The sequence below is a fragment of the Chaetura pelagica genome, unplaced genomic scaffold, assembly GCF_000747805.2.
Source record: "Chaetura pelagica isolate M959 unplaced genomic scaffold, ChaPel_1.0 scaffold72, whole genome shotgun sequence".
Taxonomy (NCBI): domain Eukaryota; kingdom Metazoa; phylum Chordata; class Aves; order Apodiformes; family Apodidae; genus Chaetura; species Chaetura pelagica.
The window spans coordinates 3066027-3078525 of NW_009952560.1; the positions used below are offsets into that span (position 1 = coordinate 3066027).

The 12499-nt window shown below is 43.2% G+C and overlaps 1 protein-coding gene across 1 annotated transcript in view; it reads right to left on the bottom strand.

Moving 5' to 3' along the window:
* Positions 1 to 4706: 4706 nt before the first annotated feature.
* Positions 4707 to 12499, bottom strand: part of ULK2 (unc-51 like autophagy activating kinase 2) — a 37344-nt gene continuing 29551 nt past the window's right edge. Inside the window, exons 18-27 of the mRNA XM_010009075.1 lie at positions 11896 to 12182; positions 11570 to 11763; positions 10979 to 11088; positions 10387 to 10539; positions 9435 to 9643; positions 7972 to 8150; positions 6921 to 7039; positions 6381 to 6538; positions 5414 to 5549; positions 4707 to 5315 (exon numbers count right to left, since the gene is read on the bottom strand). Coding sequence (XP_010007377.1) covers positions 5248 to 5315; positions 5414 to 5549; positions 6381 to 6538; positions 6921 to 7039; positions 7972 to 8150; positions 9435 to 9643; positions 10387 to 10539; positions 10979 to 11088; positions 11570 to 11763; positions 11896 to 12182 — 1613 coding nt within the window. The 3' untranslated portion in view covers positions 4707 to 5247. The remainder of the gene's footprint in view (positions 5316 to 5413; positions 5550 to 6380; positions 6539 to 6920; positions 7040 to 7971; positions 8151 to 9434; positions 9644 to 10386; positions 10540 to 10978; positions 11089 to 11569; positions 11764 to 11895; positions 12183 to 12499) is intronic.

The window sequence follows — 12499 nt, forward strand, 5'->3', positions numbered from 1 at the left end:
CCAAAGAAAAAAAGAAGCAGGGAAAGGAGCTGAGACAAGGCTGGGCTCATTCCATTTTAAATCACAGAATTTCCAGTGATCCTGCCATGACTCGTTCTAAGAGATGCAAGGGGGTGATTTGAAAGTGACCCCCAGGCCGTTAGGAACTGCTGCTCCCAACCAGCTCTTACACAGCCCCTCTGTTGCCAGTGCTCCTCTGCTAAATCTGTGCCCACTAAACCCTGGGGCCCACCGGGCACCTCTGCACGCCCAGGGCTGGCACAGAGCACCTGCCCCCACCCAAAAAGTTACATGATCTTTTCCCAGATCAGCCTGGGGGTGCCCTCTAGCTCCACAGGCTGTGTGCCTGAGCCACGAGTGCCCCAAACACACAGCCTGGCTTCCATGAGGTCAGGCTGGGACTGTGCCACACGGTCACAGAGACCTGGTCTTGATGCTCCTTGGTAGTTGCAGCCCAGAGCAGCAGCAGGGCTGTAAGTCCGGCAGACAGTCCCTTTCGGGCCTTGTCAGGGACAGCTTGCAGCCAATTGTGGACAGGAACCAAGGCTGAGGACATTTTAAGTCTTGCAAAACAGCAGTGGAGGCTCCCTGGAGTGTCTGGGTGAGGCACGTGGGTTTCAGGGAAGTGTGGGATCTGGAGATGGGAGAACACACCCCAGACAGCGCCGGGGGCAGCGCAGGCTCTGCAGCCTGATCCCCACGCCTGGCAGCTGACAGGGGCTGCTGGCTTGTTCAGTCACTAAGAAACAATAAGGGAACTATTTATGGGAAAGTAACTGAACTCCAGAGGAACCAGGAAGTGAGCAGGGCTGGGGGTGCTCTAACCCCCCCCTAGAGCAGCAAGGGATGTTCTACTGAGGAGCTGAGCCCAGGACTCCCCTGTCCCCTCCACTCCCCAAAGCCCCTTGCTCTCCATCCCCTCTTGGAGGCAATTATAGCAAAGCACCTGGGTGAGACAAGTTCCTGCCCCATGCTGGGCCCAGGGAGCACGTCTTCGGGCTGCTCCTTGCCCTGCACCCCAAATCATCCAGCAGAGCCTGGGAGAGGAGGGCTCTGGTTTCAAAGATAAGCTGTGCAGTGTTTGGTTTCAAGAGTCCACCACGCAACACAGCTGATCGATCTGTGTTTCTTTAGCTGGCTCACCACGCTCACAGAAATGCAGAGGTTTTTTGCTGGGCTGAGGATCCTCAATTTCTGTTTAAACACCTACCTAGTCTCGAGTTCCAAGGGTTTTCTACAAGTCACACAATCCAGCCAGTGGCACAAGAAGATACAGAAGGCCAAACAGCACTCAATCATGGAAGCGGGTACAGAAGATGAACAACAGGGCCAAGTTTGAAGGAACCTACACCAATAAATGCAGCTCAGTTCATTTATGGCATCACTTGTTTTGAAAGCTGTGGCTGATCTCACATTTGCAAGAACAAGATACTGTGTAGCACAGAGCCATGGTCTGTGGGCTGCATTGTAGACATAGCTGGGGCCATGGAAAATGTGAAAGGGACACAAAGAAACAATGAAAATGATTGGCACAAAGACTGCAACGAGACTCAACAGCACCACTGGCATTTAGTTTGCTTTCAGCCCGAGAGGAGGGGGGAGCCTGACAGATACAAAAGTCCATTGAAAAGGTGTTTGTCTGAAGAAGCAGTGCCAAGACTTGGTTAGACTGGGCTCCAGCTGACTTAAAGACCTCAGGGGAGGGGTTATGGAGCTCTACTGCACTGACCTACAGAGAGGAGGAGCTATGTGGGCACTCACTAAAAAGCCACAGCCAGGGATATGGCTCAGGTTGGACAGGGAAGTTAAGATAAAAGGAGATTTGCGTAAAGACATAAAGGCAGCCTGGGCAGTTAAAGAAAAAAAAAAAAAAAAGTGGCAAGCTGAGATCAGAGCAGACAAAAAAGTCACAGGACCAACATAAAATAGAAAAACATACAAAAAATAGGAAAAGAAGCAGGAAGCAAAAAGGAGGAGGGTCACAAGCCAAGTCACAAGCCAGCCCATCTGAATTTCAAAGCCTCCACTAGCTTTGAAAGCAGTGGTATCCAGCTTTACTTGCTCTAGACAAAAGAGCAAGCTTCCCTTCTGGGTGCAGCTGGGCTGTGCACTGCACAGTGTTGTGACACCAGTTACTGCCTCTGAAGCCAGAGGTGGCAATGGGCACACCCTGACATTGATGTGCAAGAAAGCAGCAAGAACCATGCAGAACATAGCGAGTCCCAACTTATACCTCTCAGCTGAAGAATGCCTCTCAGAATAACATGTAGTACCTTAGTTGTGAGTTCAATTAACTACATTTCATTTTCTGTATCAGAGGAAGGGCTGGGAGTTCCACTTATTTACAAAAAAGCAGCGAATGTCAGGATCAAAATGGGGTTTAGATGCCTCAGTCGACATTATACACCATGGAGAGAGTGGGACAAGTACAAACATGGTGCTCTTGAGTAGATGCTAGAGAGCTGAACTAGAAAAGCAGCACATCAAATACCTCCTTTCAAGCTCTCCCTCTCAAAAGGCTGGGAAAAAAAAAAAGTGTTTGGTAGAAACAAGCACCTGCTGTTCAGCGCGGGGAGCCGAAGACAGAGGACAGCTTCAGGATCTTTGTGGAATGAGTTTATGCAGCAAGACAGGCCATGAACATTGGTCTCCTCCTCCTGAAAACAGCAAACAAGAATAGCGCTTTTCTTCTCCTCCTGTTTGTGCAGCTGTAAGTCTTGCTGGCAAGAGTGGAAGGGGAATGAGCTTGAATCCTGAGGAAAAAAAAAAAGAAAACCAACAAAAAGCAGTGAGTTCCTGGGAAAGCAGCTTATCTCCCAGACTTGTGTGCTAGGGCTTTTGCTTTGTTCCTAGATTGGAGTTCAGACTTATCATTAGCATTCCCTGCTCACTCCTTCCTCATCCTCTTTATGTGCTAGTCCCAAGTGTAGGGTTTTTTTAAATAATAAATGGGGAAAAATGTGACAGAACAACTAAAAAAATACAACAGGCACATACCAGCTACCACAGCACACCTCAGCTGAGGAGAAGATACCAGCTACTGGTGGGCAAAGCCCATTTTTTCACAAAGTTTGGATAGAATTGTAACTTACTGCCCATTTGTTGATGATTAGCTCTGTCTGTGCTGTTCTGGCAGCTCAGAGGGCTCCTCTTTGCTACAGGCAACAAAGCACCTTGTTGAAAGAACATAGACCTGTTACACCCAGGCACCTACTTACCATATTTGTTTTCAAATCCAAGTTAAAAAACCAAACAAACCAAAACAACAAAAAGCAGGAGAAATTGTTTTCCTAAATAAAGTGAAAACAACCTCAGAGACACTTTGTGCCAGAACTATCCAGACATAATGTGCTCAACCAAGTTGAGCCCTGCCCTGGTGGCACATCCAGCTGCTGAGCTGAGCACCTCTTCACCCAAGAAGGGAACTGGTTTAACCAGTCAAAGTACAGAGTTTGGTCTTTTTTTTTAAGGTAACAGTTACAGAGACACAGAAACTTGGTTTTACCATAGAAACACTTCTAGTGTCAGTATTTATTTTTACCTTAATATACATTTATACAGGCCATAATAAAAAGGCTATTATGCAACAGTTTGGTGAGTTATTACCTAGTTTCAAGAGTAATGCATGCAATTACAAAGGAGAGGTAGAAACACCGTATTAAAGACCTAAAAATACAAACATTATATAAACAAACACTTTCAAATTAACTGTTGGAATTTCATACAGATAAATAAGGTAAAAAGTACATTACTCTGTCAAAGTAAAGGAAACACATGGTTATCCGAACATGGAAACAATAGTTTGATGTGTAAGCCCTGTACAACTTTGTCAAATAGTTCAGACCACTGTGTTGAAGAGGATTAAAATGATTTTTTTGTCCTGGAGAATGGTTTATTCAAGTATTCGAGCAGTTGTGTAACGAAAAAAAAAAAGAGTCCCAAAAATAAAGTATAGGAACCATTTCCAGAGAAGCTGATCTGCCTAAATACTTTGCAAATCACTGTCCTGATGATCAGATGGGATGCTTGAAATGATAATGCCTATAAGGCTAAATGAAGCTTCCCACCTCTCCCCCAAAATGCACACAAAAGAATCCTGATTTTTCACACACAGTCTGTAGATATTCTACATCAACTTACCAGCATCTCAAACCTCACCATTATTTTCTGGTTTTGCATGGTTCCTGGCAGAACCTTTCAGTTTACAGTATTTCTTGTAATACTGCCCAAGAAACAAACTACAGAGAACTGTCATTACAACCCTAGAGACTGCAGGCATTAATGCACATACTGCATGCACAACAAAAGATGCAACCAAATCTATAGAAAAAGCAAACAACCAGCAACTCAACATTGCTATTACTGAGAAAGTCCAGAGCAGTAGTTACTCAAGTATTAGACAAACAGGTAAAAAAATGGAAAGGTTCACATGAATACAAGTTTTTACAGTCTTCTAGAAGCTACATTTGAAATTCTGAGAAGAACTTTATGTACACTGAAATGAAATTCAGCCAAGTCCATTGTGCCTTCTTTCTCTTTTTTTTTTTTAATATATAGTTCTTCAAAAATGAATATACAGTTGCTTTAGTAAATTAGTGCAAAACAAAATATTTTGGAAGAAGATAATCAAATTGTATTCCACATCAGCTGAAAACCCACTGGGGATTTTGCACAGATGGAGCACAGTTCCTTCCATCACCTTCTCTCCATCCCTCCGTGTGACAAGCTGAGCCATGTTTATAACATGTGAGCTCTGACACGAGCCACCTTAGCCCCCAAAGCTTCAAAACCAGCACTTACACATGATGAGGGTTTCCCAAATTCACTCCACCACATTTCACTGACAACTTCAAAATATTTTTCACAACATTTGAGTGAGTCTTCTGAGGGAAATGTCTTTTTGTACCTGATGCAGAAGGGTCCACACTCTATACATCTCATGAGGAAAATAAAACCCTGATCATTCAAGTCAAAGCATACATACAAGGATCAGTTTGAAATGTGAAGAGAGATTCTTTTAAATTCTGTTGCTAGGAAGAAGAAGGAGCTGCTGGATCAGTAAGGCAAGTGTACTTTTGGAATTTCTCCTCTTTGAATATGCTGCTGTTTCTTTGGTAGTCACCACAGAACTGTAAGAATCATCTTCCACGTGGGGCAGAACAAGGACAACAATGAAGCTGTAGCAAAAAAAGTGCAGTATCACTGATGTGGTCCCTTATGTTCACACCATCTGGTCCTCAGGATATTCTACTGCTCATAAACAGCCACTGTGCTATAGCAAAGTGCAGAAAGCCTTCGCTCCACGCTAGACTTATCTGAAAAGAGAGAGAGGGAAACCAAGGGGTGACTTCAGTGTTACAGTGTATTAATTCCATGTCTTTTTAATTATTTTAATTATTCAACATGAACTTACACTTGTGTACGTTTTCTATATCTGCAGGGTCTTGCAGGATTTTTGTCAGTCCCTCCAGCAGGAGGGCTGCTCGGTGGTAGCGATATGAAATATCTTCAGTGTGCTGAAACATCTCATCCAGAGCTGCTGACTGAACCTGCAACCATTCAGGAGATTCACTTACAGAAACTGCATTAGGCAAGTAATGAAATGAAAAATTCAAAATGAATGGGATAAAGGTGTCCTTAAGAAACTATTTTTGAGCCTCAATTTAGCTGATCTCCTGTAACTGTGAGATAACAAGGTCTGAGAGAACATAGTGCTTGTGTTAACTAAGGGTGTCCTGACCAGCAATTTTTCATCTTTTGTGTTTACATGTGTTACAACAACATATGAATAAATATGCTTTTTCTTATACCTACACCTTCTCTTGAGAAGAAGATAAATTAATTGTGGTCGGCTACATCATCACCAGGGTTAAGCACATTTGATTTTCCTTTTGTGTGATACCTGTGTTAAAAGACTTCCCTCTCATCAAAAGAAAAACCAGCAGTGTCATTTCCTGTATAATTACTGCATCTGCTCCATGGCAGACAAAGTTTAATCAATTACATTAAAAAGCTTCCATGTTTGCTACTGTTTTTGATTTGCATGGACAGGTTCCTCAAATCAACCTGGTGAACTGATGAAGCTCCTTCTGTTGTCCCCTGTGCTTTAAGGAAGCCTTGGTGCACGAGGCTGCAGCACACATTTCCTAGTGTTTATGTACCAAATATGCTGATGTAGGGGAAATGTCCCTGAGGGACAGCAGCTGCCAAGAACTTTAGCCACAGTTAAGACAGGGCAGGAAAAAGAGTGAAAGACTAACAAAAATTACCATGACCAGAGTTCTGGAAACATACATTCTGTTTTCTGGTTATGTAGAAGAGGTATGTGAGGGATGAAGCAATCTCAGTGTCCTGTCCTTTAGGTACAAGGGGTGACTTACCATTTCTACAGCACAGCTGTAGATGAGTTTCTCTGCAGTCACACTGTTGATTTCATCAATGAACCTTTGCTTGTCCGAAAAGAAACGATTCAACTTCTCCGTCAATTTCTTGCACATGTTGATACACAATTTGTATCTCTCATTGAGGCTTTTCACAACTGCAAGAAAGGAAAGGACAAATTTAGAAAAAGGAAATCCAAAACCTCAAAAAACTCACCCACACAGGCAAACAACATAGCCCAAGTTCAACTTTTCCCACCACTGGCAAAGTCAGCCTGTTTCAACTTGTGCTTTGAATGTCTCTTTACTCTGCCACTCCTGTGAATTAAGTATATATTAAAACCATTCCATTTTAAGTTAATAAATGCTCATTTTTCAGCAGTTTCTGGTTGTAACTTTGTTTATTATCAGAATTGTGCAATTGTACATATCTACAATTCTCTTGTACAGAAGAAAGCAAACAAATTTTGCAATGTGAGCTTGTTAAGTGATGTCTCAGCCAAGAAAACACACAAACAAAGCAAATGATGTAACATCTACCTTGCTTAACAGCAGTGGATGGGTTCAGCTTCCCTGATTTGACCTGTGCTTTGGCAAGGTGCAGAGAAGATGCTAGTAACTGGGCAGCCTTCATGTACAATACCAGCTGCTCTACTTGTCTAGGAAAGGGGAAAAAAAACCACCACAGTTATATATCAAAACCTTTCTTGAATGCATTTGAGCCACAACCAAACACTATTTTTTAATCCCAAGCCTACACAGGACCCAGCAGCAAAGACAGATGTTTAAAATGCAACTCCACCCCTCCCTTCCCTTCACAAACACTGTCACGGGTTGAGAGTACATCTGCTCATCTAGTAGCTGCAGCAGCAGCAAATACAAGCTGCTTTAATGTGGATATTTGAAAAAGGAACATTTATCTGTGAGGACTAACTGCCCGAGGTCAATGTCTTACCACAAGTGACTGGGTGTTCTTTTCTGGCAGCATCATTTCCTATGCCCCTGGAATTCTCAGTTGAGAAAAGCAAACACTTTGCAAGGGTTTGGGTTTTTGTTTTTTTCTTGGTTTTTTTGTTTGCTTGCTTTTTGCAGGAAGACAGCAGGAAGTGGAACTGCCCTTTCCCACCGCTCCAAATATCTCATGTTTCTCTCTGCTCTTGATTTTATATTAAGGCTAATGGGTTCCACTGACAAAAGGTCAAATTTGGACACTCCTTCCTTCCCAACCTCCACCTCAGTGCTACTGCTGCAGCCTGGTCAACAGGAAAAGATGATGGCTCAGATCTGACAGAAGCTGGGACATAAACATCCAAGCTTAGAACTGCAGTGCTGCATCTCAAGCCTGAAGTCCTCACCACTTTCCCCAGCTTATGTGGAAGGACAGAAAACCCTGTCCTTTTATTTATCTGATAGCAAATGTCAATCCATCCTTTGCTCTGTCTGATCTGCCTTCAGTTGTTAAAAAGTTACTCCTCTAAAATATTCTATATGGTAAAACAATCACTCCCCACAAAAAAGGTACAGTTTGAATACATTTTTGTTGTGTTCAACATTCACTAATTCTCTTTATACTCTTTGACTGCATACCTACCCCCATTCCTTGCTTAGCTGGCTGATCTGATCAACAACTATGCTCTCCTGGATTTGGTACAGAGACACAGCAGAAGTGCACAGGTCTGGGTTTCCTCCTCGGACTGCTGTCAGATCCAGAACACATTCCGTAAATGTCAGCATCATGTTTAGATGACGCAGTGTGTCTGTATGTTCTCTCTGTCAGAGGGGAAGATGACAACAATTTAAGCATTGTAAGCCATAAGACAAGAACAAAAGTACACTTAAATGCCTTGCTAAACACTTGAGGATTTCTTGGTATGTCAATTCTGTGCAGGAATCACATTGTGGTAGAGTCAGCACTAGGGATTACAGAACCAAATGGGTCCGAACAGATTAACAGATACTAATTTGTTCTTTGTTAATGATTTCAAAATACTGTAGCTTCTTCTTTCAACAAAGGCAAAGGAATTAGGACATGGAGTTCTATGTTTGTTGAAATCTGAGCAAGTAAAGGACTCAAGTGGGACATACTACTTGTTATTACATTATCAGCAATCCAAAGTATGCTTGGCACTTGTACCAGAAGCCAGGAGGAACATTTGACTATTATTATAGAACAGACTTGATACCTACAAGAGAACTGATCTAAAACTTCACACTGATCCAATGTACACTGAGATCTGGAATTGCATTTTCTTAAAAGGTGGCTGTTGCCAAAGTTTACAATATAAACTAATTAACTTCAATTTGAGCTAACAACTTGCTGCTCCTGGTGACTAAAACAGATATTACATGCTTAGTCTGCTAAAAAAGTTAACCTTCAAAACTAATTAAACATATCTTAGCAATATTTATGATCCTTTAATTACTAATGCAGGACTACATGCACATTAAACTCTATCTGTGGGAAGAACATAGTGTACCATCAAACATGAACATTCTAACATCTAACACATAAATTCAATAGGGGATCCAAACACCTTCCAGCAAGATGTGAATGAGAAAACAGAACAGCAATCTGTCTTGAGAAATTCCCAGTCCAAGGATAGCATTCTGGTGAAAGACCACCCCAATTTGTATTTTTAAAGTGTCACTCCTCCACACTTCTTAAGAAACACAAGACACTCTTCCCACAATTAGGATTTAATGTCATCCACTGACTGTGAAGAAGCAGTTAAAAACAATGCCCAGAGGGATACTGCTGCTGTCAGCATCCACATCCAGAGACTTGGCATTAAAACAGAGGCCTCTTTGGAAGGCTCTGGTGAACAAAAGCAGCCATGTTCCTTTGGTTACCTCTTCAAATACACAAAATGCCAGGGACAACTACCAGAAAGAAACTGGCCACTATTGATCCAGGAATATTTTCAAGATCTTAAAAAGGAGTATGTGAAATAGCAAAGAGGAAAGGATGAGGTGCACTGAGCAGTCCTGTTTGTAGCATGTCTCCGTTTGAGCAGCATTATACATTCTAAAACATTAAATTATTTTTTTCTATACCTCCATTAAAGTTTCCTCAGGCAATTCAGGAGCTTCAAAAGTGATAAAGCCCTCTAAGCTGGGAGGCGAAGTACCATAAGGCATGTATTTCAGACTTGGAGCTGCCTCGGCTCCGGGAGGAGAAGAACCCATATAAATACCAGGAGGAGAGCCCATATATACACGGCCACTAGTAGAGCAGAGAGACCCTCCAGAACTGTTTGATCCAACTACAAAAAATGAAAAAAATAACAAACACATTCAGTCTCACAGGTTGTTCCATCTGGCAGCGCCGGGGCTGCGGATGAGAGCAAACGGCAAATCAACAGTCATCACAGACCCAGTCCTGGGAGGCTCTCCTCAGTGTGCCTTGCATCCCTCTGTAGAGACTGCAAAGGCTACACCGTAATCAACAGTGACAATTCACAACACACATTCCAGGAAATGGCTGGCAAGGATGCCAGGGCAGGGAGTCCAACAGTACAGACCAAAGGCTGTGCTGTCGCTCGCAGGAGCTGCTGCTGCAGAGCCCTGTTCCCCTGAGTGATGAAGGCCTTTTCCTTGAGATCTCTGGCATTTGGCACATGGCTGACACGTGCTGAAGGACAGACAGTCAGCTCACACCCCCTGAGTGCTGTTCCCTGTACAATGCACAGCAGCAGGCAAAAATGCAGAACCAGAAATCTAACTTTTCCTCTCCACCTTCATCACAGAGATCTATTATGTTGGCTGTGGTGGAGCTGTGTGCACAGGAGGTATCACTCTGCTGCATGGCACAGCTGTGCCTCTGGCCCTCTCTTTAGGAGAGAAAAGGCAGAAGTTGTCTGCTATTAATCTCTGCTTTCCAGAGCACTTTTTCTGTATGGCCTAGAGGACCTACTGTGTAAGGCAGTAACCAGGTTGCTGTCCCAGGATGCAGACAAGCCTAAATACTGAGTTTGAGAACAGCCCCCAGTTGTCAGGTAATTCTTACCTGAGGTGGTTCTTGTTCTGAGGACCATATGGGTGCAGGTAGGGGGGGTGGCACTGCTTGGAGGGGACCCAACAGTAAACATGACAGCCCGAGAACTTGCTCCACTTCCCATAGAAGGAGGTGCCATTGCAATTCCATAGGCTACTGCTGGAGCTGGAAGAGAAAACTTCAGCCAGTTAGTCCCTGTTACAGATAATCACACCAATAATTAATCATACACAGCAAACTGGAGCACTGCAACACAATGTGCTTTGATGTAGATTCAACACTTGGACTAGTTGGAAGTTCTGACAGCAAATAAAAGCAGCTGAGTGGACAGTCTTGGTGGTACACAAAAGGAGTTGAGATGCAGTCCACACAAAGCTTTTTCCTTCCATCTGTCTCCCATCTCAGATGTCTGTCCCATCTCAGTTATTTTTAAAGCTATGCTAAAGACATGGAACAAATCCCCTTAAAGATTAAAAAAACCCTTCTGTTCCAAGGCTAAAAATTGTCAATTATTGAAGTTGGAAGTAGAACTCTTATCTAGTTGGCACTCCCAATAAAGGACTAACACATGGAGATGGTTTGAATGTATCAACCTTTTCCTTACCTGTATCCATTGGTCGCTCTGTATTGAGGCTGTCTGTGCTGCCTTGATATAACTGCCCACCCAAGGTGGTCTTTACCTGTTGATCTGACAGCTTCCCAGTACTAACAGACCTAGACAGAAAAATGTATTAATCCACAACAAAGTTCTTCAGTAAGATCTTCCTATCTGACTTTCAGATTCTTGGTATTATAAAGAATACTCTAACAAAAGCACAGAAAGTCTTGAAATCTTATCATGGATCTACTGCAACAGAGCTGACCATGAAAAGACCTTTTTCTCTTAGAAATTTATATTGTAAGTTTTGTCAAACAGATTTTCAAGCAAAAACTGAACAGGCTTCAGAAGCAATGAAATTCCCTCCACTCAATCAAAACAAAAGGGTACTAGACAGCAACACAAAGCTCTACAGGAAGTCCGTGCTATATTTATAGGCAGAACAAAATGTTTTTCTGTTTTATACACCAAACCTCAGCATCTCCTCACAGCTCACTTTTCACAGGCTCTTCCCCCTCCAAGCTGCTGTGTGCAATGTACATTCTTCTGCCAAGTTACCTACCCAAGTCTACAGGCTACAAATATTCCAGTGCCTACCTGCCAAAAGTGGTTTTGCTGTGCTGTTCTCCTGCCTGCTTTTCACCTCCTTGGGTCGAGTGGAAGTGCCCAAAGTCCCTTGGGTCAGTGATGTCTTTAGGCTGCAACGGGGCATCTACAGAGCCCTGGCGATTAGCCAAGGCCAGCAAGTTGGAGGATGCTTGAGTTTTAGGTATTTTGAAAGGAGCTGTTGCCTTTAAGGAGCAAGACCAAGAACAGACCAAAAAAAAACCACAAACAAAGCCAAAAGTTAGAAGCACAAAATATTCTTGAGAAGTTTCAGGCAGTGTCACCACATTTTACTGACAGTGGCAAACTTCACAAACCTTAGTGGGAGAGCCAATGATGGTTGGTAATGGAGTTTTGAACAACCAGTCTGAGCTCCTGGGTGATGATCCCATATGTTTGGTAGGTGATGTTCCCAGGCTACCTGGCCTGCTTGGCTGTGGAGAATGACTGTATCCATACCCAGCATAGGATGGGCATACTGGGTCTGAATGCTGCTTTCTGAGCTTCTGCTTGTTTTGGTAAATATCTGTGAGAGTTGGTGCACTCTGCAACCTTGCTCCCATCAACAGTGACTGTGGAGACTGGGATGGTGGTATTGGAGAACCTGTGGGGAGGAAAAACAGTGCAGAACAATCACACTTGCAGTGCTTGGAAGCTGTATTGATGAAGCCAAAAAATGGCAGAGATCAAGATGAAACTGAAGAGAGATGGGACTGCAAAGAGCATGAGATACATTTGATCATCAACTCACTAAATGGCAAGGAGAATGGATTTAGCCCATGGGCTATCTGGACTAAGGCTGCAATGCACTGATCAGCTCAAGCTGCCAAACAGGCAGAATTTCAGGATGACAGGTGTACTGGCAGCTGCAGTACTTCTGGCAAACTGCAGCAAGACAAATAAAGTGGTTGGATTCAGCAG